The sequence below is a fragment of the Ammodytes marinus genome, assembly GCF_949987685.1.
Source record: "Ammodytes marinus genome assembly, chromosome: 17".
NCBI classification, from domain to species: Eukaryota; Metazoa; Chordata; class Actinopteri; order Uranoscopiformes; family Ammodytidae; genus Ammodytes; species Ammodytes marinus.
In genome coordinates this window covers 13,415,861-13,442,791 of record NC_137221.1, presented here as the reverse complement: position 1 = coordinate 13,442,791, position 26,931 = coordinate 13,415,861, and the positions used below count along the sequence as shown (strand labels likewise).

At 40.5% G+C, this 26,931-nt stretch overlaps 3 protein-coding genes across 4 annotated transcripts; 2 read left to right on the top strand and 1 right to left on the bottom strand.

Moving 5' to 3' along the window:
• The first annotated feature begins 862 nt into the window (after nucleotides 1–862).
• chrac1 (chromatin accessibility complex subunit 1) lies at nucleotides 863–3,891 on the top strand. Its single transcript, XM_080044839.1, has 3 exons — nucleotides 863–1,039; nucleotides 1,231–1,357; nucleotides 2,781–3,891. Exons 1-3 carry the CDS (start codon nucleotides 881–883, stop codon nucleotides 2,858–2,860), a joined length of 366 nt encoding a protein of 121 aa, XP_079900965.1. The 5' UTR covers nucleotides 863–880; the 3' UTR covers nucleotides 2,861–3,891.
• LOC307263637 (uncharacterized protein) lies at nucleotides 2,881–9,520 on the bottom strand. The gene is made up of 3 exons (XM_080044836.1): nucleotides 9,196–9,520; nucleotides 7,309–7,867; nucleotides 2,881–4,457 (listed from the first exon to the last, which is right to left on the bottom strand). Exons 2-3 carry the CDS (start codon nucleotides 7,854–7,856, stop codon nucleotides 4,310–4,312), a joined length of 696 nt encoding a protein of 231 aa, XP_079900962.1. The 5' UTR covers nucleotides 7,857–7,867; nucleotides 9,196–9,520; the 3' UTR covers nucleotides 2,881–4,309.
• A 2,446-nt stretch (nucleotides 9,521–11,966) lies between these two features.
• On the top strand, nucleotides 11,967–25,669 carry pip4p2 (phosphatidylinositol-4,5-bisphosphate 4-phosphatase 2). 2 transcript variants are annotated; one of them, XM_080046045.1, is made up of 8 exons: nucleotides 11,967–12,182; nucleotides 17,145–17,293; nucleotides 17,888–17,994; nucleotides 18,383–18,506; nucleotides 18,912–18,986; nucleotides 19,508–19,560; nucleotides 23,379–23,469; nucleotides 24,197–25,669. In XM_080046045.1, exons 1-8 carry the CDS (start codon nucleotides 12,077–12,079, stop codon nucleotides 24,338–24,340), a joined length of 849 nt encoding a protein of 282 aa, XP_079902171.1. In that variant the 5' UTR covers nucleotides 11,967–12,076; the 3' UTR covers nucleotides 24,341–25,669. The 2 variants fall into 2 exon arrangements, with proteins under 2 accessions (XP_079902171.1, XP_079902172.1); XM_080046046.1 differs by lacking the exon at nucleotides 18,912–18,986.
• Nucleotides 25,670–26,931: the final 1,262 nt, after the last annotated feature.

Here is a 26,931-nt window from a genome sequence, read left to right as displayed (position 1 = left end):
TTCTTCTTTGCCTTCTTTTACATCGGCTCTATGGTTTAAACTGTGGTGAAAAGTCGAGCGCCACCGCTGGTCTGGAGGAGATATTGTCTTCTGTTTAATGACTGTTTTACAGTATGTTGTTTTAATCATTTATATACTACTATGGTTTTAATACATTAAATACCTGTTGGGTTTAACTGTTTATTGATGGTTTAATATTACATTTTCAAATTATTTGAATAATTCATACTTTTGAATGCTTATTTTAATGTAAAATAACGAATTATGTTCTATTTTAGTCTATTAATTTAGACTACACATGTAATATATATATAGCTATCTAATATATTTAATATAACATAGGATAATTTACATAAAAACAGACTGTAGTGGAATTAAATGAAACTCTCCAAATTAAAATTTAAATTAAAATGTAATTGAAAAAAACAAATAAACAAAGTAAAATAATCAATTAATTAATTGTCCAAGTTGGAAAGGGGATCACTTCAAAAACTCATTGAAATTGCCTACTTTTAAAGCCTTTGAGTGCTGATAGAAAGTCACAACTATTGTTCCCCAAAACAGAAAAAGGGATTTATAAAATTGATATTTTTAAATCAGATGACTAATTTCAGTAATATATCAAGACATTAAAAAAATAGCATGTAGGAAAGGTAAAATATTACCTTACAATGTGCTTGCAGGAATATGACAATAATAAAAAATGTGCACACAAAAAGTGTTCTTTCTCCTGAAGTGACTTCCTTCCAGCAGGTGGCGGTCCTCCAGTGCGACGTCCGCAAAAACGGCCGTCAATGGCGAGAAGAAGAAGAAAGGAAGAAACGCGTCACAGTTCAAAACAATACTTGAGTTCCGCGTGAGGGTCTGGCGCCGCGTATTTATGAAGATGTCTCAAACTAATCCCGACAAAGACGAACAAACGTCAACCAACAAAAAAAACATCTCCCTGCCGATTTCCAGAGTGAGGCTGATCATGAAGAGCTCTCCCGATGTAACCTGCATCAACCAGGACGCTCTTTTTCTCACCACGAAGGCGACAGTAAGCCGCACATTACTTCTATCATCATGTATCTGATCGTCCTTAATGCTGCTGCTGCTAACGGGGATTAGCCTCGCTGTTAGCTTCTCGGTTGAACCGTTCATGTAGCTCGCTGCTCCGGGTTGAGAGAGTTATTTTATCATCGTTTATTACCCTGTTCACACTGAGTTTCTGTTGTTGTGTTGTTACAGGAGCTGTTCGTCCAGCACTTGGCTCTGTCCTCCTTCAACAACGGCTCCGGGAAAGAAAGCGGCAGCCTGTCATACAGCGACCTAGCTCAAACCGCGGAGGATACGGACACGTTCAGCTTTCTGACAGGTGAGACCCCTCCGCAGGCCCAGGCACCTGCACGGACTGTCTGTTCAAACATTAGAGAAACATGGAGCTTTGAAGATTATTGTAAATCATGCTTCTGCTATGGCCACAGTACACATTCAGATAACAAGACACATGGCTCAAGTTTAATTCAAAATCCCTACAGTATATATTTCCACGAGGGTTCCAATGTTCAGTGTTTACTGAAACAGTTATAAAGTGGTCCGGATTTAACTTTATGGGCTTTTGATTGATGTAGTTTGTGACATTGTTTCGAACTGAGGTGTGTTTTTTGTTTTTGTTTTTAACATCTCATGTCAAAGTTTATTTGTATAGCACATTTAAAACAAACTCAGTTGACCAACATGCTGCACAACATCTTGCAAACCCTCATTGATATAAATGTGCCTGGCAAAATGAGAGACATGCCTCTGTAACCACCACAGTTAGTAGAACACTTCCAGGGTTCCTGAAGATCCTTAAAAAGTCCTAACCCCATTGAATTAGTTTATCACAATAAATCTTAATTGGTATTAATGCCTTGAATCAATGTATTTGTATACATTTAAAAAAATATATAATTTATAAATGCCTGTTGCTTTTTCATCATGCATATCAGCATGATATGATATGGTCCCATTACGTTAATTTAAGTGAAATATTAATTTTTTGGAGGTTTTGGGGGACCTGTCTAGAACTTAAGCATTAACTTTTTACCGCAGAGGTGTTTGTTGCAGGCCTTTTTTTATTAGACTGCATTAGTTGTTTCTACGTGTATTACCAACTGAGTGTGAATATGTTTTTGCTTATATGTCCCATTATATAACAATATTGCAATATAAAATAAAATACAGCCCTCAAAGAGGAGGCTTATTTGTTTCCCAGCTTTAGTTCAACCAGTTCTTTATCTTAACTGTAACTTCTATTTATTAAAGTTCTTATTTCACTGTAATAAACCCTAAAAAATTGTATGTGCTGTTATTTTTTTCCTTTTATCTAGCATTATTTTTAACATCTATTTATTTATTTATTGCTGCATTACAATATATTAAAAGTTCCAGCCTGTACTAGAAACAAATATTGGGGAGTGTAAAATGATTTCCTCTTACAGTAAATAGTTACTTTGTACATTAATCAACAAGTGGGCAGCTTATTTGCCTCTCAATTAATTCTTTCTTCAATTCAAACTTGCAGCTCTCAAGTTTTATGTTGTTGCAATAATCAAAAATGTCAGTTGCTGCAATGTTTATATTGACATGTTGATTAATGAATCAGGATTTATTTTAAAGCCCTTATAGCATCGCTTCCAGCTAGGTACAAAACATTTTCCACAAGCATTTGTCACAGCTAAGTTTCCACAGTTGTACAACAACGGTAAGACGGGAACGGGTTTGACACTGTGAAATATTGTCTTTTTCACCAACAGATATCCTGCCGAAAAAGATCTTGGCTCGGGATTACCTCAACTCTTTGGAGCAAATGAACGAAGAGGAAGTCGACTCATAAAAAGACAAAAGGACACTTGCTGCAATCCACGTCTGGACATATGTTATCAAATGTGCACACCGTTTATTGAGAGCAGAGTGACTGGGCAGGAGAGACCCTGCACTTTTCTCAGTGCTTTTACATTGTTCAACTGTAGGGCTCCATGGAGGAAGTTAGTGGACATGGAGCTGAAAGTAAAGCGACGACACACAGGGTTTTAGAGGAACGTAGAAAGTTATACCTTTTTTTTTCCAAGTGAAATACTTGATGCCGGAAATCTAAATTTGTAACAATGGCCTGCAGAAAAGCAGCCTTAGATGTATCATAGTGCAACCACCCCTCAGGTTTTCATGCAGAGTTGATCACAACATTTAAGTGTGTGTAGGCTAAAGTACTGTTGTTGCTCATAAGTGATGCACTTGAATGGTAGATTTTAAACACTGAAGAACGATTTTGCATTTGGCCCCTTATTCCTAGACTGTCTTTGAAGGTTTTCCTGGCAGTAGTGTCTTTATAAATTCCGTGCTTGTCTTGCATCCACAACAATCAGGAAGGAATTGTGTTTTCTTAGCAACAATCAGGAGGAGTGTGTTTCCGTAACAACCTGCAGGCCCCCGCATGAGCTCACTCCATGTAACAGACGAGGACTTAATGGGGAATCCATTCCACACAGCTGGAGCACAGATGTCTCCCTTCCTGAGTTATTACTGCCTTTTAAAACATGATTGAGCTAGACACCGATGAACATTGACTTCTCGTTACTGATTCTAAGTTGATGTTTAATGTTGTGAGTAGTTTAACACAAATACTTGAAAAGTTGTAAGAACTTAACTAAAGTACAAATACCTCTGTTTTTTTCTTCTTCCAGCTTAACTATAAAGCAACTGAACATGCTGTGTCTTTCGCATATGAAAACCCACACTCAGCCTAATAGAAGCGACTATTTAAAGTGTAAATAACAGCGGACCACCTTGCAAGGCAATGCATCCTCTTCATACATTTCCAAACAAATTGTTTTAGATTTGATATTCAAATAAAGATTCATGCTGTCAGATATTTGTGGTGCACCATGTTGTTTAACGAGCACAAGCTTGGAGAGACAGACGTACGAAAACGTGGTTTTATGAAATGTCGGACAGATGGTTTTACTAGAGCCTGTTTTAGTGCAACCATGAAATCCACAAGTGGAACACGTTTGCAAGCTGGAAATATAAAACGGGATCCACCGGCTACATGTTGATCGAATCTCCCTGATAAATCTGAGATTTATTTATCTCTGATCATTCCTCTCTACAGATGTTCCTTTGGTAGAAGTTCTGAAGACATGAGATGCGGATCGACCGGTGGTTTCCCTAAAACTACAGACTTAACATCATCCTGAGCTTACATGCATTTGCGTCATTGTGGTACAATACATGAACATATAAATACAGTTCAAATAAGGAAAGGAAGCGAGGCAGCGTGACCTCGTCAGTGCGGCTGTTGGATGAGTTTGTTGAGTCGAAGCTGCATGTTGAGCAGGGTCATCTCTAAAGTGGAAAAATGGTTTTCCAGGACGTTCGCCACGCGGTCTCTTCCATCTATGGCGTCTCTTGTGTTAGCGAGATGCTCCTTCACACTGAAAGCGATGACAAAGGTCACAAGTTAATGTCCACACGCTACTCTGCATTTGCCGCCCACACACTCAATATATACTGATAATAATAATAATAATTGATAAGATTTATATAGTGCTTTTTTGGAGGTCACTCAAAGACACTTTACATCACATAGAATATACAGTACATAAGGAAAAGAACAACAACAACAACAAAACAGGATACAAATTCAAAATGAGGTTTGGAATAGTCATGGGTGGGACAGGGGTCATATGCTTTCTTGAAGAGGTGAGTTTTGAGTTGGCTTTTAAATTAGTTTATTGAGTCTGCATTTCGGATGTTTGTGGGGAGGGAGTTCCAGAGGGTTGGGGCAGCAATGGCAAAAGCTCTGTCTCCTGTGGTGCGGTGCTTTGATCTTGTGATGGGGGTCAGAAGGTTGGTGTCAGGAGGTTTGAAATGGGCCGGAAGTTGTCAGGGTTTTCAGGGTCTAGGCTTGGCTTTTTGAGGATGGGTGTGATGGGAGCAAGCTTGGAAGAAGGGGGTACCGTACCAGAGGTGAGGGAAGAGTTTGAAATGTCAGTGATGAGCGGGGTGAGATTAGGGAGACAGGCTTTGACAAGGATAGAGGGGATGGGATCCAAGGGGCAGGAGGAGAGTTTGATGCCAGTTAGTATTTTGGAGTGGTCAGATGGTGTTATGGGGGAAAAAGAGGAAAAACCTAGGTCTACAGGAAGGGGGTCTGAGAGTTCCGGGTCAGGGGAGGTGGGAGAGGAGGTGGTTAGCTGGCTGTGAATGTTTTCAATTTGAGTGGAAAAATGATAGGAAATTATTGCATTTGTCTGGGGTGAAGGAGTGTGGGATATTGTCCATTGGGTTTAGGAATTTGTTTATGGTGGAAAAATAGTGCGGGGGTTTGAGGAGCCAGAGTGGATGATCTTGGAGTAGAAGGTGGAGCAGGCTTGATTGAGTGCAGTCTGGTACAGAAGGGTGTGCTCTTTGTAGGCTTGGTTGTGTACAGTGAGTCCAGTTTTATTGCGAAGGCGTTCCAGTTGTCTGCGTTGTTTTTTGAGTTTGTGTAGTTCAGGAGTGTACCAGGGGGCAGAGTGATTGAATTTGACCATTTTTGTTTTTATGGGGGCCAGCTGGTTGAGGCTGGTGGACAGAGTGTGGTTGTAGAAGTTGATGAGGTCCGTTTGAGTTGGGTTTTCAGGGAGGTTGGAGTCAGCAAGGGTGTTGGATATACATGTGGAGAGGGAGATGGGACAGATGGATTTGAGATTACGGAAAGTGATAGAGCGTTGTTGTTTGGGTTGTGGAGTGGGAGTGCTGATCCCTACAATTATAGCTAGGTGGTCGGAGATGGTGAGGTCGGTGTGTGTGAGTTTTTCTATGTCCAGGAGTGATGACTTTGATCTCTCTCATCCAATGTATGGACAGAAAGCATTGAGTTGCAAACTTTCTTTACAAGGGTCATTAGTGCCAGAGACTAATTTCCAGGGCCAGATTTCCCGACAGATGACTGTTGGAAAACGCTTGGTATGACTCAGCTGCTTGTCTGGATGGTGTTTCCACTCTGTCTTGTTTGGCATTTAAGCAGTTTCATCTTCGGGGCCAAATGAGCAGCACTTGATCCAGCGTTCCCTCACTAAAAATGATTAAGGAATAATCCCACAGCAGGCCCTTGATCAGTATTTACCAGAAGCCAAATGCATAAGTCTCTGTACTGTGGGGCTTGTAGCTGTAGTAGGCGTATCTTGTGAATTTATATTTACCCATAAATATGTGACCACAGAAAAACAAACCATTTTTGTATTGGTCTGAATATAAGACAAGTTTTTCCCCCTGGAAATAGGTCAAAAAAAGTGGGGTCGTCTTATACTTGGACCAATACGGTATATTATGTCTACTGTATGTACTTGCTCCTACTACATAATTAAATATGAAATGAAAGGGTATAATGATGCACATTACATCTGCTGGTTGAAAAAGTTTGGCTTGTAAACTGCACAATCCAGGGAGCCCACTGTTAAGGGATCGAAAAAAATGTATGAGAGGGTTTTTTCTATTTTATGTTTTTGCTAAAGAGAAGGTTGTTTGAATATTTTTTGGGGGGGATCGCTGAAGACAGTCTTTTGGCTTTTCCACATCACAGATTCCCTCTTCTAATAGTTATATCACAATGATGGCTTCATTTTCGATATTTTACTCTGTTCTCTTTGGAACAGCAGTCATGAAGGAATCTCCCAACATCTGGCAGTGTAGTTCAGGCATCATGTGACAACATCTGATCTCATGAGTATAAATTCCAGAATAATTGCATGAAAAGTCATTCTGTGGCTGTAATGGCAATTTATTTAGCTCTTTAATTACACACATCACCATTTTCTTATGGTTAGCAAAAATGTATTGTTTGGGATTTGTTCTAAGTCAAAGAGAGGGTGCAAAGAAAATTTAAAAAATGCTCTGGGAGGATCACACTTTTTAATAAAATTAAATATAAGATCCAGTTCCCTTCTTATCCCAAACGTTTGAATGCGGTCCCCTAAATCATGTAAGGTCACCTATATGCAAAATGCACTTTTTGTCTTTCTGATAACCTGTGTTCCAAAACTCGAGTCAAATTCAGAGCACTGAGATTGGGCTTTTTGGAAGGCCTCGTTTAAAGATTCAGGCTCTAAAACTGAGAGTTTCAGACAGAGGCTCAAAAGAGGAGATTCAGAAACGGCACTATGAGAAATAGGAACGGTTTGTTGGACATTACATTATGAAAACAGTTTCCAGAAGAAACCCAAATTACATTTTTGAACCTGAAAATGAGCATAATATGTGACCTTCAATCCATCAAATGGTCCATGAACTTCTGTTTCTCACCTGGTGAGGACGCCCTGCTCCGTGCCCTCCTTCCTCTTCTCCTCCAGAGAGACAAACACCTTCTCTATGGTCTTCACCGTTTCCGACACGTTCAGGTGGTCTGAGTGGATGCCCTGGACCTCCTCTCTGGCCTGCTCTTCGTAGGAGTTCCCTCCCTCCTCCACGCCGCTGGAGGTGGACACGGCCTGCAGGGCGGCCCTGTTCTGGAGGACCAGCAGGCGGGACTTGGCAAACTCCTCGGGCCCGGCTATGTTTTCCCAGCAGATTGCAGAGGACGGCGGTAGCAGGAAGCGCTGGCTGCAGTTGACCGGTTTCCCCGGGGTCTCGGTTACGAAGGGGCTGTCGGCGGGGAAGCTGTGGAGCAGGTGCAGGAGAGATGATCCAGAGCCCCATTCCAAGTCCTCAAAGTCTGGCTCCCCGGACTGCTGTTCATGGGGGGGAGTGGGAAGTGGACCCGCTGCTCCTGCTGCTGCACCTTCCACAGGGGAGCAGAGCCCCAACAGGAGGGAGCACAGAACAGCCCCCCTGCTCGCTGCCCCAAGGAGCATCTCCAAAGTGGCTGAAACATGGAGCACAAGGTCTGATAAGACTTGTGGAGCAGGATACATAGTGTAACACACACAACAACAATCACAGACAGACAGACAGACAGACAGACAGACAGACAGACAGACACACACACACACACACACACACACACACACACACACACACACACACACACACACACACACACATAGGAATGGCAGGAAAGGTCAAGCTTTGGCATCATGAAAGACCTTCTTTGCAAACCTTTTTTTCATACTGGGGTGTATTTCTGAAACAAAGCTATTGTTTAATTCATACAAAAGGCCTCTTCTCTCACCACAGCAATACTGACACTTCTAAAAATGAACAAATCATCAAAATATGTACAATCCCATGCGACTTTTAGTCACACTTGGTTATTTTTGATGGGCCAGTAATTTCCAACTATTTGTTTATGAATTTCAGAATAAACGTCAGACTTTCCACTGGCATGAAAGCAAAGTTGTAATGTAATACCTACGAAGACATTTTCATGCATCTGTATACTTTACTTTGTTATATATATTTCTGACAACTTTCACTTTTACTAGACTACATTTCCTTAATAAAATATTCACTTTTACTCAAATACATTTCCCCTGAGCATCTTCGTTACTACAAAATATAATCAAATGAAATTCGTAATACTGAGCAGGTTTGGCGAATCACAACATAATGATGATGATAATGATGTAACAGTTATTGCCACGCATCAAGGATCCCCTTTTCTCTTTGTTTATGTCAGCTCTCTCAAAATATTTAGTGTTAGCATGTTATGCTTTCCTGTAGGAAGCTACAATAAAGTTCATAACCAAATGTTTAAAAACTCTCCAACGCACTTTGTTTTATACTATTAACTTTACTACAATAATAATAAGTGCATTTAATATCATAATTACTTAGTTTTTTAAGCTTTTACTCAAGTTATGTTCTAAAATGTTTATCTTCGATCAAAGTCATGGTCATTAGCCTATAGGCCTACTGTATTAAGGCTACATACTGTCACATCTGTATCCATCCAGAAAATCATTGCCTTTAGTGCAGCAAATCATACATCTGCAGCATGGGTTTTAATTCTAATGTTATTTTCGGATGTTTTGCTCCAAGTCTGTTGTTATAGCGCCACAGTTTGCCAGCAGTTGACAATTTTAGAAAGCAACGGAAGCACCACCGCAAGTCTCCTAATAATTGCGACAACTTTAATTTCATGCAAACATCCTTTTCTTTTATCAGCACATATAACGTTCGCGCGTGTCTGTAAGCTGTAGCTATGTAAATGTGTCTTACTCTTACTATTTTATATACAATCTATGGTCTTACTTTGCAAAGAAACCCCAGCGACGAAGCGGTCTCGGTGTGAGAGAGCTGCGACGCTCCTCTGGTGCCTGGAGTCTTCGGAAAAAGTGAGTCTGTCGCTGACTGCAGCCTGTTACATGCGATGTGATCACTATTTACTGCTGGCCCCGGTTCAGAACAGCCAGGAGCCAGGGTTTCCCTCCGTCGGAGTCTGTGGAGTAATTAGGGGGGGAATTTACCCCAAAAATACACTCCTAGTCCTATGTCTGGGAATGTCTCCCTGACCTACAAGTGCAAACACCAGTCAAGCATGTTGGGTAGAAAAAAAGGGGCATTTCTATATCTTATGCCCACTGAATAATATGGACTTCTTTGTTTGTGAGTGGTTATGTTGCAGCTTCCTCTAAAGGATTACAAGCTGGTGAGCATGTGAATGGAGTTAGGAGGTATGATGCACCTGGAATTTATGAGCCATTTTACAATGTCCTAAAGCAGGACCATGCCAGGCTTGAAGAATTTGACTATATTTTAAGCTCAACATGTGCATGAGATCTATACATTTTTCAGCTATACCTGTGCATCCAAAAAGCTTGTTGTCCGTTCAGATATTCCCACAAATATCTTGCAATCCTGCTGTTTTATGAACCAATAAGAAAGGTTCTGAGATGTGCCCAAATGTGTTCTTGTTCTTGACCCAAAGACAAGGAACTTGGCCTTAATTCGCACCATCTGTGTTTATTTACTGAGTGATTTGAATGAATTTATATGACCCTGAGGCTTTCACCCTGACATAAGCAACCAGGAATGGGAGGCATATTCTGGCACAAACAATTGAGGGAGTTGTAGTTTTTAAAGGGAGGAAAGGACACGCCACTAATCCTGTGATACATTCACTGTGAATCTGGGGTCGAAATTAAGCACTTCAACTGGGGCTGTGAGATTCAGATCACTTTGCTTTGGCCTATGTTGCAGACAGATTATGTTTTTCGAACCATTTTAGGAGCCAAGACTAGAAGCAAGGGTTTAACAAATTCATTCAGATGAAGAAAAATCATGTTTTTGACTGTATGATGAAAACTATTAGGTAAAAGAGCCAGAAAAGCAGACACAGTTACAGTGAAGAGTGATTTTGAAGAGCCAACTTTCAGATTCCTGCACAATTGCACTGCTCAACTAATCAGGATTGACATAGTGCAACAAGTCAGACATAGCAGAACATAAGTAAATTGCACAGTGATTTAATAATATGTAAGTAATATGTGAGTGGTTGGTAGGCCTAATTGGCTTGACAACGTGGTTATCAAATGGTATGCCAATAATCAAAATGGTCCATTAAAGTACATTTTATTTTTTCTCCTCAAATATAACATTTGCCACAGAGACTCAATTTAGACTTGGAAAAGTCTCCATCTACACCTCTTACTTTATTATATTATTTTAGTCCGGCCCTTCAGCACATTCACCAATTAAAATGTCATACATGAATGGATCCCAGTTTGTTTTGCAGTTCCGGGTCATACAAATAATAATAAAAAGAGCAAAAAGTTCATATACTTGGATGAATATACAGTATCACCTTCTCTGCTGTCTTTAAACTGAATGTAGTATGTATTTACCATATCTGGTACCAGGAAAAAGACCCGACCCAATGGAGTTTCCTTTACAAATAATCTTTCCAATGGTCTAGTTAAACCCAAGAAAACAAGGCCACAAAGACGTTTTTGCATGGCTCTTCTGAGTCATCTCGTTTAATCAATAGAATCCAGTCTCCATCAGAAATAGACCCCATCATGGTCTTATAATCTTTTCAATGGACAGTTTGAACCTTCTCTCAAGCTTTAGGTAAAAAGTCCAGTTAATCATGACAATACAGAAACACATTTTATACCTAAAAGTAATTTGTCCACCACAACAGTTCTAGAAATGTCACTGTGTACTAATGGTACAGAGACCACCCAAAATAGGAACTACTCTGTCAATCAATTCACATGCAATTTATCAACGCAATTGTTATCACTTAATTTCTGTTACCTTTTACCCCTCGTAAGAGTGCTTAATTAATATGCCTACATTAAGATCTTAATATGGACTGTACAGAACACAGTGATCCTACAGTGACACCCAGTGGCGGACACTGGATATCGCAGCTTTATAGATTTACCACTGTGCCTCTCCATCATTAAAAACCCTGAGATTGTATCTGCGTGTTGACAACAAAACATTTTGATATTGTTAACAAGTTAAAATAAGAGCCAAATAAGAGCCCACGATAATATAATACACGTAAGGCGAGACACTGCAGATGAATAGGGTAAAAAAAAGTAGGCTAGTAGGCTAGATGGAAGTGCTTTAGAAGTGGAGATTTTTGGTCCAGAGTGGAGATAACGGCCGTTAAATATGGTTGCATTGGAGAGTACACGCGCAAACAGACAAGATTGAGTAAAATAAACACCTAGATATAGGCTAGGCCTACGTTTGGATATTTTACTAGTATGAAAGGATAAATATTATGGAAGCAAAATAGACACAAATATCAATATTGACTAGAGCTTGAAAAAACAATGTTTTTGCTTGCTGTGTCTCGCCTTAGATTTTAATTTAAATCTCTGGACATGTTTTGCACTCTAAATTCCTTCACACTATCCTACGGGCCCATGCACGGGCTCTGTGCTCAGAGCTCTGCCCGTGCCCGGGTCATGTTAGTAAGGGGCGGGAAACACCGCGTGGCCCCTCCCCTTCTGGGCTTCCGTCATCGGGATTGCTGCTGTACCGGAGCAACTCGGCACCAACAACAACCAGCCGCCGGCTGCTCCTCCGTGCTGAGTGAAGACTCGGTGCAGCCAGGAGCCTCCCAGCCCCGCCGCCTCTACCCAGTCTCCTTCTTCTTCTCACGGCTGCCGACAGCATGGCTTCCGACGGCATGGACGAACGATCTCCGCTGCTGTCGGGCCCCAACTCCGAGAATGTGACCCCCACCGCTCCCCCGTACCTGCAGGCTTCAAGTCCCCAAGGTAAACACGCGACGCACTGGTAGAGAGCCCCCGCTGCCTGCCTGCATGCATGCTGAATCATTTTTGGGCGTATCGAGTATGAAGTGCGTAAATCAAAACAGCAGCAAGGCAATTGCAAGGGCAAGACTGGCTGGGGAAAAAAGGTGGAGCTTTGCTCTGTGAGAACTAGAGCAGTGGGTTAGGGAAAGAGGGCCTACAATAACAGCAAGCTCTGTTTTCACTGCAGAGACGCGCACATCATTCACAAGTCGCCAGGGCCTGTAATGTTTTTGGTGGTCTTCATGAAAAAAATATAATACTACTAATAATACGAGTCGTGATCTGGCATTGTGACGACTCATATGATGTGTGCTGCTTATGTTGTTGATTTCTTTTTGGAGGGGGTGGGGATGCAGATGCTACAGCCTTAGCAGCCTTTTGTCCCAGCTGCCAATCGACAAAAAAAGCCCAGATGTGTCCATTGTGGATGAGGCCAAATCAACAGCACACGATTTAAATGTCGTAACGTGACATCTGAGTGATCGCAGCTCAGCTGATTGCTCAAATGCACCACTGACTGTCAACAACAAATGTTTACCCTCGATCTTGCACAAACAGTTTGAACCTGTTCTTTTTACCATTGCGTCTTCAATACAGTTCAACACATGTCATGCAAATGTACTGCCAGGAAACCGATCCTGCGTCGACAGTCTGCTTATAGTAAACAGCTGAATGTCGGCTACAGTATCATGATGCATGCAACAAGGACTGAATGGCCCAGACAATTACTGTTCATAAATCCTCTGTTTGCTCAGCCTACAAGCTGCTGTCAAGTCTGGCCCTTGCACTGAATGTAGTCTGATAGAGTAGTTTATGTAGCAAAAGATCAAATTGTGTTTTGACATAGGCCTACATAGGCCTAGTACCTGTACATGACCAAACCTGCGGTTTCCCTTTGCCGGAGGCTTTCCTTTGAGAGAAGTTCCACATCAGACACTCATGTCACAGGTATATGCTTTGTTCACGACTTGTTTGATTTGAAATCTAATTCAACTGTGGAATCAGGTTACTTAACGTGATCTGACTGTACACTTGTTGTTGTCACTGGCAGCTTGGTTTGATTGCTGTCGTTAGTTTTTGTATTTTATTTAATTCATTGACATGGATGGGAATGGGATAGACTGACCAAATGAATCTTCTGAATCTGAAATCTGAAGTAAATTGAGGTTTCAGACACTGTTGGACTGTTTCCCCTGACTGCACCTTTTTGTTTACGATCTCATTAAGAAAAATACATTTCTTTGGGGAAAATGAATGGATTCATTGACGACCGCGTGATATTCTCTCCAGAGCGTTTCAGGACAAACTACTTATGTTGTTGTTTCGTAGCGGTCTAATCTTGCAGCATTCATATTTCACCATCACCACCGGATTTATGATAAAGACTTTACCTCTAGATTATAATGAACTGTATGGACCTGTAAGCCTGTTTGGATACAACGGTACTGTACCATAAAGCCTGAATGAATCTCAGTACATTTCATGGCCTAAATTCTCACCCCTCCCTCCCTTCTTTGCAGTCCGGATTATGGATAATTCGAGTTTCTCATGGTTTTTGTTTGGGTACAATCTCCTCTCAGTCAGTTTCTAATAATGGATTAGTCTGAATCAAAGATGCCAAAACTGAAGTGTTGAAACACAATGCCTGCAATGGTGCTCTTGAGGGAAATATCTTGATGTGTGAAAGTGAGCACAATGTCTTGCTGTGTTCATTTCCTCAATATCTCCACAACACGGTCAAATTATGAACCTGTTTAAATATAAATCAAATATAGTATTTATATTCTTTAAGATACGCTTATGTTCTATAGGTTTGTGTTAATAATATGGTTACTATGGACACAGTATGATTATGGCAAAATCCTACAATAAAACCAATTTTGATTCTGATTGGCAATTTTTGAATGCAACAGTAACAGGTAGTGAATAACTGTATGCACTGTTTCCTCCAGTGTTCACAGTGTTGTGGTGGTGGTGGTGAGGGGAGGAAACCAATGACCTTGGCTGCCTCCCGACTGCTTGGAAAGACGCCGTGCCCGATTTCTTTGCCACTTGCGTGATGTTTTTCTATTTGTGGCAGAACAACTTGACTTCAACAAAAGCATGCACAAGCTTTTTTAATCCTGAAAGTGATTAATCAATTCTTCGGTTTTACTTTCTTTCTCAGCCAACGCTTCACCGACATAGAAGAAGCAATTAAAATATGCATTTTTATCGCATTTGTAAACCACCGCTGTCAAGAGTCTGCAACAAATCTGTGCAGTTGTGCTGGTCAGGGACATGCTAATCATCCAGTCATATTTTTTGATTTTTTTCTCATTGCAAACAAATCCAATTAAAAGAACTGATTCCTATTACATTACATTGTCCGTGTAGCTAAAGCCTGATACATCTTCTTTCTCCATTGTTGCTCCAAAAAAACAATTGAAACCCCATCAGTGAGCCAAACTGTTGCACTGGCTTTACATGTTCTATTCATTACAGTCTACACGGTAACTGTAGTTTATTTTGAGTCACATAGGCTACTCTACCCGGCTGCTGTATACTGCCCACTGTAGGGGTGTGTAATCATAATGTACAGGAAATATATCGGTACAAATGTTAACGTGATAACGGTAATAAATCAGAATATAAACTGTCAAACCCAAGGCTAAATATGGGTTTCTGATCATCATCTACCTATGTAAGTAAATCATCATCTAAATATAATCACAGAAATAATTTGCAACATCATGATAAGGCCATAGTTCACCCCTACACAGGAGCACTAAACGTGCATTAATCCGTGGTTGAAAATATTCCCCAACAAATATACTATTTACTCCGAAATATATATGTACGAAACTACAGTGCCCACCTACTCTAACTTTGAGTCTTTATTTTAAATTATTAAGCTGGAACTATAGTGTCTCACAGACAGATCGTACTGGGACACACTTATTTCTTGTTGGTTGGCAATTGTTGAGAATACGAAAAAATATAGAATTACACCAGCCCTATCCTTTAACCTAAAAAAACGATTTTTTTATTTGATGCCACGCAGGAAAAAGAAAACAGAATAAAAAACAGGAAAATCTCCCAGAGCAGCTTGTGTCTGAAGAGCAGCTTCTATATCAGCCTTCATTCTTCACCACAAACCACACAATCCCACAACAGACCCATGATCCAGCCAGTGACGGCTCCAGCTATAGGCAGGACGTGCTTGCTGGCTGTATGTTGTGTTGCTGCTGGTGGTTTGTAAAGGAGCGTCCTCTCATATTACCTCCGGCTCCGAGGACACAGACAGTGAAAACCTATAGCTGCCATATTGACTTTCAGACATGCATCAGTACCGTACACGCGCGCACACACACGCACGCACGCACGCACGCACACACACAGTTACTTATCGGCTTCCTTTAATCGAAGACACATTTAAAATTTAATCGAAGACACATTTAAAACAGCTCTCCACATCTGAAAAGCTGGAACTAGGGAACTATAGTTTTGGAACTGACGATTGAATGATTATGATTTTACAAATCCTTTCAGCTCTACATTTTTCCTGTCGCTGCCTGAGCTCTGCAGTAAATCTGTACTTAGCTTATGAAGAATGTAGGTGGTTACTTTAACTGCAGACGCATGCATTTTACATGGCTTTGCATTTCAAATTAATTACAGTAATAGAAGTATTATAGTTGATGGTATGCCAAGTCATTGCTTTATTTTCCATTGCAGACAATTACATATTTTCTCAGGTGAAAATTACAACGAAAATGGACTAAATTAATTTGATATTGAAGTTTAAATGAAGTGTTTTAATGGAGATTTAAAATTGTTGCTATGGGAAAACACTGAATATAGAGTGTGCTTAAACACTACACTAGTAGTAGCGATGCTCATGACTGGTTTTAGAACCCTGAGAAACACATGGAATGTAGACCAAGTACACAAGGTTAAAGTGGGATTAAAGAGCGCAGGGTTCATTTACATGGGTTTCTGTAGCTGTTTCACAGTAGTTATTTCAGACGTCAAGAGAAAATCTTTAAAGTTTGTGCAGGTCGACCATTTGATCAGGTTGATTACCCCCGTTTATGGGCCGTGAAACATTAATCAGCAGCCTGGATTTTTTTCTTCATTTCTCAAGTGAAGCAGTTCAGTGCTTTTTAGCCTCATTAGCGGAGGTATTTTGTGTAGCTGCCCGTCAAACTGATGCACCAACTGAACAAGTCTGCAAACATGTGATACATGGAACAGCATTTTTACATCTGCTGTTTTAACCTTTTTTTTTCTTTGTTTCATAACATCTTTGTGGATGTTTCTTTCTTCTGAAGTGTTTCTTAATGTAAATGTATTAATGAATACACATTCAAATCTAGCTTTAATGTCACACGATATCGTACTGATATATCCTCTAAGTGCCATGGCCTCATAATCTGATGACTGGCTCATATGTTTTACATGTTAACTTTGGCTACAGCTGGATTGGATTTTGCCACGTCCCTTTGACATCTTAAAAGGCCCATTGTTTCTTTTTTAAACATACAGTGTGGTGTTTTGACCTCTGACAAAAGAGAGAAGAATCACATGTTGAACCATCAGAGCCAGGCAAGGCCTGTCATGGGTTTGCATACAGTATGCCTGGGACCGACTATACACTAGTTGCATAAAGGGAGGGATTTAATTGTTTGTGTGATTGTTGTTAGAGAAAATAAGTCTTCAAAATGAACTTCTGTAACTGTAAGATGTTTTGGGAAGGATACATGTTTTTACCCTGTTAACGTGTTCCTGAAAGAAAAAATTGCATTCACTGATTTTACTTCATGTGTTAAGCAATACCTCCACAGATGCTGTAATTATGTGTACAAATCAACTTTTATAGAGGCATGTCGATAACAGCTGGCCGTGTGTTGTGTGTTTTTGTGCCCTCCTCTTTCCTCAAAGCCGAACTACCTCCTCCTTACACAGCCATCGCCAGCCCAGACGCCGGCGGTGTGCCTGTCATCAACTGCCGCGTTTGCCAGTCGCTCATCAACCTGGATGGAAAGCTGCATCAGCACGTGGTCAAGTGCACGGTCTGCAATGAAGCCACAGTAAGTGGAGGCCGTCTCTTTTCTCATCTCTGCCCTCTCCACCTTTTGGATCCTATGTTGATGTGGACATGTGTCACAGCAATCCATCAGTCCAGTGATAAGAACTAATTGATTGCGTCTCAGTCTGATCGAGCTGTCAGTGGAGAACGAATGGCTGTCATCACAAACACTCGGTGGGGAAATGCCATTCCCACCGTCTGATCATTGTATACGTGAGATTCTCTTTCACTGGATCCAAAACAGTGCACAGTGTATAACGTTTGGCCTTTCAGTTGTTGTATCATATTTCAGTTCAGGCTTAACAGACATTGCTGCCCTGAATCTAAAGCTGGAGAGATATGTGTCAGGGCTTTGTGTAATCAACATAAACACATTTCGTAGTCTAGCATGGTAAATGCTTCTCTACTGACAGATAAAGCATTTCATAACATGGACCAATATGGATTTCATAGATAAAAGGAAAAGGTGTTGATTTTTTTGCACAGAACTTTTTCCACCCTGCTAACATGACACTCTTCTTTTATGTCTTTGTTTTGTCTTCTGTATTATACTGACAAGTTCCCAGTGAGCTGATTTTTTTACATTCCCTTCCAGCCCATCAAGAACCCCCCTACAGGGAAGAAATACGTGAGGTGTCCCTGTAACTGCCTGCTCATCTGTAAAGACTCATCAAGGAGGATAGGATGTCCTCGACCAAACTGGTAGGTAGCCGACTGTCAATGTCAGCTGCTTATTGGAACATTTCTCGTATGTTACCAGGTTATTTTCCCCAAGCCACATTTGAAGCTCTGACTGTTGGCTTTGAGAAAACCAACTTTTATTAGACAAATAAAGCCCTTACTTAAAGGAATAGCTCAACATTTAACATTTGCTAAGCTTACCTGGATGAACGAACTTTGCCCATTTCTATATAAAAAATGCACGCACAGTTACAGGAACGGTTTATATCACCTTTTCTTGAGCCGGAGAGTGAGTCAAAAAGCTAAACATTTAAAATGTTGAACTATGTTGAAAAGTTGAAAGTCAACAAAAACTCTTCTTTGATAGGCTGCCATTATAAACCTGTCTTTCTCATTGTTCCTTCGACAGCAGACGCATCATCAACCTGAGCCCGGTGATGGTGATCCCCGAGGAGCAACCTGCCCAGCCGGCTCTGCCCCTCCAGCCAGAGGGGATGAGGGTGGTCTGCGGACACTGTGGCAACACCTTCCTAGTATGTAAACCTAGCAAGACAACTAATTGAACTAATCGTAGAGTTTCTTCATGCAGGAATATGCTGTTGTTGCTGAGTGCATGTTAATAATCTTGCTCGTTCTTTAAATGCAGTGTGGTTGCAACTCTTGAGAGATTATTCCCATCTCAAAATAAATTGTCTTACCAGCTGAGGTTATACTAAATGTATTTTTGACATGTTCAAAATGTTCACTTTCATGGAGTTTTAAACCCCTCCAACTTGTAGTTATTGTATCAAATATTGATTTTAATATAGGGGACTGGCCAGTAAGAAGGTGCAGAACCTGAGGTACTGTATAGTAGTCAGTATGACAGCGACTCGCATGTCAAAATCAGCGCTCTTGTCCCCTTAACGTGTGCACATTGTTGCTTGCGGCGTCTGTAGGGCAGTGAGGACGCCGCGTCATCCCAGCCAATGTCTGGCCTCCCCAGTGATGGCTCTCCCCCACAACAACAGCAGGTTGAGAAAAGCTGGTCACACTGGCGGACATATTAACAACAGCCTAACCTGCTCCACTTCAATCTGCGGGCCTTATTTCCACTGGGGATAATATGAACTTATACGCATCCGGCTTTCAGTTGATGTTTTATAGCATATGAAACTGGTTTGGGCCTGACTGGGATTTTCTGCATGGGATTGTTTCCTCTTTCCTCCTCTGAAGCCTGATGTCAAAAGTCACATATTAAACTTGTGCAAATAAGACCTTAAAAAAGTCTGCTGATCTGTGATGGGATAAACATTTGCATAACATCAGAATCCTAACTAATACAACAGGGGAATAATAGTAGATGCTAATTTAGCCTGTTTTCTTCTCCAATACAGTCATAAATTAATAAATAGATTTACACATGTGATCATGTAAAATCCTCGTTGATTGGTCTGAAAGCGCCGTATGATCATAGTTTGCTGTTGTTGTTGCATGAGTGTATGCTCCTCTGTGATGTAACCTAACAGCGCTGCTTCTTCTGTTTTCCTCACAGTGGATGGAGCTTCGCTTTAACACACTAGCCAAGTGTCCCCACTGCAAAAAAATGTGAGTCCAACAAACCTCAATGTAAGGTCAAAGAGGCCCAAAGGTTGCAGTGAAACACACATTTTACCGTCACACTCCATGATCAGTCATGGTTTTGCCTGACTACTTTGAAATTATTGTATTTCGAGTTTTATTTATGTCACCGTAGGATGGAAGAAAGACATTTAAAATCCCCATAACTCATGCACACTTATATATCAATTAAATGCTATTCATTTCTCTCTTTAAATTATTTAACGGACTCTTGAGTGCATAATCTTCCCTGGGAAGATCTAAGGTCTAATTTTAGTAAGTTTTGACAAATTTTAATGTATACTTAGTATTCACGGTGATGTTGCAAAGTGTGTCAAGAATCAGCAACTTCATTTTTGTGATTCCAAATGGCTGCCAAGTTAAAAGGGACTGTGAGCATTGCTGTAAAATGGTACTCTTTTAATGTGAAGTTTTAATGATTTGCAGAAAATGGCCTTCAACGTGCAAAACCACCAGTTTGGTCTTTAAAGGGGTGAATACACCACAGCCTTGATAAATACTTCAGCCTTCAGAAAGGACCTGTTGTACAGTAGCTAAGCTTTGGTTCGAGCCAGCAAATCTTAATTTGGGCAGCAGGGTGGAGGTGAGGTTTGTTGAATCATACATCACATTGAGGTGGTGAACACACCCCGATTTATCCAGCTATTAAGCCGTTATCTTAATCTCATTAGGACATTCATTAACTACTGATACACTGCACACTGCACAGTAGAGGAAGCATAACGCGCCCCACACACATCCTACCTCTACTGCGCGTCTACCTCGCGTCTGCGTCTGACTTTTAGTCACAGACTGTGAAATCAACGTAGAGCGAGCACACATCCAACCTCAGACGCACTGCTGAGGCGCGTCGGAGGCACGTCTGCAGCGACGCTCCCCTTCACCTCAGGAGGCTCGCCTATTTTTTTCTGAGAGCAGCGCGTCTCTCTCGCGTCTCTGTGCTTTAACTGATAGAGAAATACTCTGTTGACAGTCATACCAGCAGCATTCACTCTAGTTACACGTTTACCCGGTGTGTTTATTTCAAAATAAAATATCCCTCAGTCGTATACGCGAATAATCCCTTTATTTCACGATTTAATTGTGCAATCAAAATCCGAGGGATTTAAAACCTAATTTTCAATTAGTTCTGGCATTTCATTTTTGGATAAATGACACATATAGAGATCCAATATAGTGAAGAAATAAAAAAGATCATGATGAGCGCAACAGTTTTCCGTTGCTCTATCTGTGTCTACGGCCTTCTTCTTCCCCGACCACGCCCCCCTCTCTCTCTCCCGTATAAATCAGTAAAGTGATTTTTGAAATACTCTGCTGAGAGTCATATTGACTTCATACTGGCAGCTTTCGCTGTAGTTTCACCATTTCCTGGTGTGTCCCTTTCAAAATAAAACTTCCAACAAGCGAAAATATGGCAAAAAAAAAGAAAAAAAATGGCAATGGGGCGCACGGATTACTGTCCAGACTCAATATAAATCATATGCATCATAGATGACATGAAAGAACTTCATTTTTAATGGGAATTATCTATGAAAACTCTATGTAGAAAGATAGGGCTTTTAGAAGCAGCGCTGCAGCAGCAGCTGCTGAGACGTTGCATGTGTGTCCGAGAAAAGTCCGAGAGAGGCAGCAGTAAGGTAACGCGACGCGCTCCAGAGGTAGACGCAGGATGTGTGTGGGGCGCGTAAGGCTTTAAAATACTTTTGAGAATATTCACTTCTGCATTGGCATCAACATCCAGCCCTTTAGATCTGTGGTAAGGTTTTGTTTCCTGAGAAGTTTTCGAGCGCTCGCTTTAAGGATAAATTCACTGGACTTCTCAGTTCTTGGAAGGGAAGGGGAGGTTAATCTAGACGTGTGACAGGATTTACAGCCTGGCCTCATTACATGCAGTTAAAGTGGGAAGGAGAGAGGGGGGTGGGGGTCATATGGGTTGAGGGGTGATGGGTGATGGGAGGGCATTTAAAGGTGACTCAGAAAGGGATGACATGGACAAAATCTACACCAGACAGTGAAGCTGCAGCCAGAACATGCTGTCTTTGCCTCTGGGTCTGTTTCTATATGTCTGTGTCTGTCCTCATATTTGTCTCCATCTGGCTCCGTTCCTCTTCTGCCAACTTTCCCTGTATTTCTGCCTCTGTTTGCTCCATTTATTGCTATATTTAGACAGGATCCCTAATAATATCTCCACCCCTGTATTTTGTCCATGTTTATATCTTCCTATAGTTAATCTAAAATAGAACACACAGGCTGAGGTGTGTTGACCAAAAAAAACATTTGAAAAGAACATTAAACATCACGTTGCAAACCAAAAACTTATTATATCTATTATATATTATATTATTATATTAACTTATTATTATCCGACCATAATGAGTTGGCAGAATATGTATCCCTTCGATCCCTTTGATATAACAAGCAGCAAAACATACAATGGTTTTTGTATTCAATCTCACCTAATGCACATTAAGGTGAGATTGAATACAAAAAGCGACGCCGATACTCTTTTTGGAGACCATTTTAAAGTTTATGTTTCTTAGCTAATGGTACTGATGGTGAATCAAAGGACGATTATTTTGTCAAAAAAAAGAATGTCACAGAAGTCAAAACAGTTGAGGTAAAATTGAGTCATATCATGTGATGATTTAAACTAAATGCCTACAGTATAATTAAGGAACGGACACTTTTCAGTATGATACATTTTTAGTAGTACCAAAGGGAAATCCCCCAATTCCTCCCAGTCTGACTGATTCACTATACATCCAATCTGATTAGTTAGGATTTGTAAGTGATGTAAAGTGCACCTCAGGGGGCTTACATATTTAAAAAACATAATTTGAATAAGAAAGAAGGCTCTGTGTATGGCCGCTGCTCAAATGAATGAATTTGTACAAACGTAGAGAGTGAGTGGAAACAAAGAGGAAATGTGTAAAAAAGCGGGAGGGGATTTAAAAAGGAGTCGGTAATGAATCAGGTGATCAGGCTCCCCTTTAAGCCATCTGAATGCCAGCCATTCCTGGAGAATGCTCGAGTCCCGTCACATGAGAGGCATGTGAGAGCGAGAGAGGGGAAGGAGAGTTAAATAATGGTGATGTACCCAGATACTATAGGCCGGTGTTTGTAAGAGGGGGGATGACTTGTGCATGTGTTTGTCGTAGTCTGAAGTTGTTGCGAGCTATACATGTGACCCACCTCCAGGGCTTTCATGTAGGCTATAACTTTGGAAGAGGAAGAGAGAGATGTTTTTTTTTGGCTCATAGGATTGTATGAGTGTATTGAAAGAGGGAGAGCACTGGGTAAACTGATCGGGCACGGGGGGCGCTCGTGGTGTAGTGGTTAGAGAGCCCGTCCATAGAGGCTCAGCCCTCAGAAGCAGCAGAAAACAGGTTCGCCCCGGCTCGTGGTGGTTCTCTGCATGTTATTACCATTCTCTGCCCCATTTCACCTCTGTCTCTCCGAGCTATCCAATAAAGCATAAATATGCCAAAAAATAATATAAAAAAAAGAAAGAAAAAGGTATCAGGGCAGCATCAGGCGCATCATCATGAAAAGATGATATATCACTACATGTTTCACCTCGGTCTCAAAGTATTCATAGTGATATTGCAGGGCTGTTAGGTTTGATTTAGAAAGGAATTGTACAAGCATGTACATGTACAGAAGAAAGAGACCGTGTTAGACAAACAAAACATATAACGTCTCAAATGTATTCTGTATGTTTCCATCTCTACAACCGTTTCTCTTTGAACACTGACCCTTCTCTCTTCTCGATTGTCTTTGTTCAGATCGTCTGTGGGCAGTGCGCTTCCCAGGAGGCGCTGTTGTGCTTATATAACCATAGGATTGATCTGCATTTTCATTGGAGTGGGTTTAACAGTAAGTACTGTCTTTGTCTTGTTTGGGTTTATTTGAATTTTTTTCATAAAGTAAGCGAGGATTTATATGCTTCAAAGTGCTTCACAAAGAAGCATTTAGCTGGAAATATCTAACAATATCAATTATATAAAGAAAGAAAATGAAATGAGACAAGAATCTGCAGACATCTAAACTGCTCTGTGAGGCTTTACTTTGAGCTCAATGCTAATGCTAGCATGGCAATATGCTCACTATGGCAATGTTAACATGCTCATTTTCAGCAGGTATTATGTTTACCACCATGTACACCATTGTAGTTTAGCATGTTAGCATACTAACACAGGTTTATGGCAGTGTTCTGCTTTGGTTATGCACCTAATCCATGCCATAAATACATGATCTATATAACATATCGAGTAAACTTTGGCCCTTTAAGCCACTGCACTGTTCAGTCGACAAAAACAACCAAATATTGTTCATTTCCTCACAGTATATCAGAGTTACATCAGACTTTGTATAATCATGTTGGAGTCATAATCACTTCTTAATAATCTCATGGGATTAGACTCATTAATATGTTAGCCTTTTCATTTCTTTTTTCTGATGAAGCCAAACATAATGAACTATGGGCTTGATTTTGTTAATCTTTCTCTGCAAGATATTAGTGAGATCAATGCATAAATGAAACTCTATATTCTTGCTTTTTTATTTTTAAACCACTTTTTTCCCTCTATCCTTGTATTAACAGGTCGGCACTCGGGACTTTGCTAGTCAATACAACGCCGTCTACGTGGGTTGGGGCTTCGCCTACCTGCTGGGCCTCATCTGTCTGATACGAGCCTGCTACTGGGGAGCCATTAAAGTCAGCTACCCGGAGAACAGCTTCGCCTAGAATTGGCTCGGCTCAGCTTCGAAGAACAAAACCCCACTTTTTAGTTTCTTCATCTTGTTCAGAGTTTAAAAATGCAAACGCTGACGTGTGTGTGTTGAAGAGGTGTTGTGGATGTGTTGACGAGGGTGTGTGTCGGAGGTGTGTCTTGTTGTGTTTGGGTCTGAAATGTTTAAAGTGTTTGACGCGCTGAACAAAACTCCAATGTTTGTTCATCAGTCCTCCTGCTCGTCCACAAGGAGCCAAATCCTGCCAACGTTTCACCCAAATGCTGAATCAAGAACTTAAAAAAGAAACTGTGATTCTCCCCCCCCCCATCTTCTCAATGAATGCCAACATTAGCTGATTTCAAAATTAAAATCAAGCAAACTGGTTGGATTTGGTCTTTCTGGACCTTTTCTTCTTCTTTTTCAGCAGCTTGACTGCACATCACGTTACCCACTTGATGACTTTTGTTACGAACCAGACCAAAATGAGATGATGCCTGAGAACGGTTTGCCCATTGCACTACGATTATATGCAATAGTGTGTGTTTGTTTTGCTGCTAGTATAACTCTTCTATTGTAACCATTGACCTTGCCTGTGTATACTGACATAGTATTGCTGTATGATTTTAACTCTGAGAAATTATCAATTTTTTATAGGAAAATCCTCCCTTAAATGTCCCATGTGTGCCAATTTTTCTGCCCGGTAGTAGTCAAGAAGAGCATCAAGATGAACAGGAGCTTGTTAATTTTTTTTTTTTAAATCAGCGTAAATTTTTTCATTTGTTCACCATACAGCTTTTAGCCCACAACAGCAAAACCCTTTAATTTGAGTGACTTTGAACCGTTCCTCCACTGCGTTTTCTTTTTGCCTGGCGAGAAGTGAAAATGTGGTGACCCATGTTTGCATGTTGACTCGTTAACGTCACTGAGGTCTCGGAGGTGGCTGTTTCTCATCTCCTTTTTCAGAGAGGTAGCTAAAGCGTGTTATGTTCCCGTCTTTGCGCCTTCTGCCTGTGAGTTAGAATGTAAACCTTCCTCCTTCTTCCTCCCCGCTTATATACTCTGACCTCCGGTGAACTCTGTGCTCGCTAGCATTGCTATAAGCTAACTCAGCATCCTGTCTCCTGACCTTGACCAGTGGGCACAGTTCACGCTTCTAACCTTGTTTTGAATGTGATGATGATGATGATGATGATGAAGCAGAAATAGTATTAAACTTTGTACATAGTTCAAATTCAGTACTTGGAAAACTGTAGTGAGACAGATGGAAGGAGAGGATGGGCCCAAGGGTCTTTTTAAAAATGATAATTTATCAATAAAATGTTAAAACTGCTTGTGCTGTTCTGTTTAATCGTTGGCTGTGATGTTTTGGACTTGCACACATCCACACTAGGTTCAAACAAACATGCTATACAGTACCACTTCTGTCATATTTCAGTGTTCATTTATCTGCCCCGATACTGTGCCTAAAGTACATCTGAGAATCTTTTCTATTTATTTCACAGCTAGAATTATATTTCAGATGAAAGATTTCCCGGGAATACATGATGAATCGTGTTAAACAGTATTACAACCTGATTCCATGTTAACACCCTGCCTACAGTATCGTAACAGTGTTATAATAGTTCAATAATTCAAATGATATAGTAATATAAACATTCTTCTAGTGAGTACTTCAACTTTTGACAGTCTATATACATTGTGCTGATAGTAAGCTTACTGTATGTAGTTTGTTTAATAAAAGCATTATTATATTGCTGTTTTTTTACTTTCATCAAGTAAGGGATCTAGCAACTTTCCTTGGTCCAAATACCTTTTTTATGATCATAAGGTTACAGTGCAAATGTCAAGTGTTAAAGAGCATGGACACCTTTAGATGACATTGTCTCCTAATCCAATAAAATGGAGCGAAACCACAACTTTTAATTATATAAAGACCTGTCATGAATATATAAAGGTATCATTTCCTATCACTATCAAATACAATAAACCCAGTTTTACATGTTACCTGACTTTTCCATTCCTGCTTCTTTCATTTGTTATTTCCTATATTTCCAATTGGTTTATAATAATCCTACTTCTGCCACTACTTTTCCACAGGGTGGTGCCATCGGCACTTTGAGAAATGCTGTATGTGTGTTTGGGAATAACAAGAGAACACCTCTGCTGGTTTTGACTGTCTGACTGACTAACCGACAAGTCAGAGAAGGAACATTTCATTATCTTTTTGTTCCACTTAAAGTTACTGTTAAATCAACAATGACTGGTAGGATTAGGAAGTCATCTGTCCATCCCTGATTCTTGAAAGTGGACAATATCTATATTTTGATAAATACATTATCAAGAACCTGAGGCTAGAAAACAAAACAAAAATGTGATCGTAATTACATAACATAAAGATTGAGAAAGAGATACGTGGCATACACAACAATAAAATGTCTTTATTTATGACTCAATTTGACACATTAAATACAGAAACAACAAAATAATGAGTTTAATGAGCTCCCAGAGCTGCTACAATATACTTATAGATCTGTCCTCCTCCAGACCCTCTCTCTCTACCTCACACACACACACACACACACACACACACACACACACACACAC

Coding starts and splice junctions, on each gene's coding strand:
- chrac1 (XM_080044839.1), top strand. CDS start 881: ATGAAGATGTCTCAAACTAATCCCGACAAAGACGAACAAACGTCAACC. Junction 1,040..1,230: donor TTCTCACCACGAAGGCGACA/GTAAGCCGCACA, acceptor GTGTTGTTACAG/GAGCTGTTCGTCCAGCACTT. Junction 1,358..2,780: donor CACGTTCAGCTTTCTGACAG/GTGAGACCCCTC, acceptor TTTCACCAACAG/ATATCCTGCCGAAAAAGATC.
- LOC307263637 (XM_080044836.1), bottom strand. CDS start 7,856: ATGCTCCTTGGGGCAGCGAGCAGGGGGGCTGTTCTGTGCTCCCTCCTG. Junction 4,458..7,308: donor GAGCAGGGCGTCCTCACCAG/GTGAGAAACAGA, acceptor CATCGCTTTCAG/TGTGAAGGAGCATCTCGCTA.
- pip4p2 (XM_080046045.1), top strand. CDS start 12,077: ATGGCTTCCGACGGCATGGACGAACGATCTCCGCTGCTGTCGGGCCCC. Junction 18,507..18,911: donor ACTGTGGCAACACCTTCCTA/GTATGTAAACCT, acceptor CGGCGTCTGTAG/GGCAGTGAGGACGCCGCGTC. Junction 23,470..24,196: donor TCATTGGAGTGGGTTTAACA/GTAAGTACTGTC, acceptor TTGTATTAACAG/GTCGGCACTCGGGACTTTGC.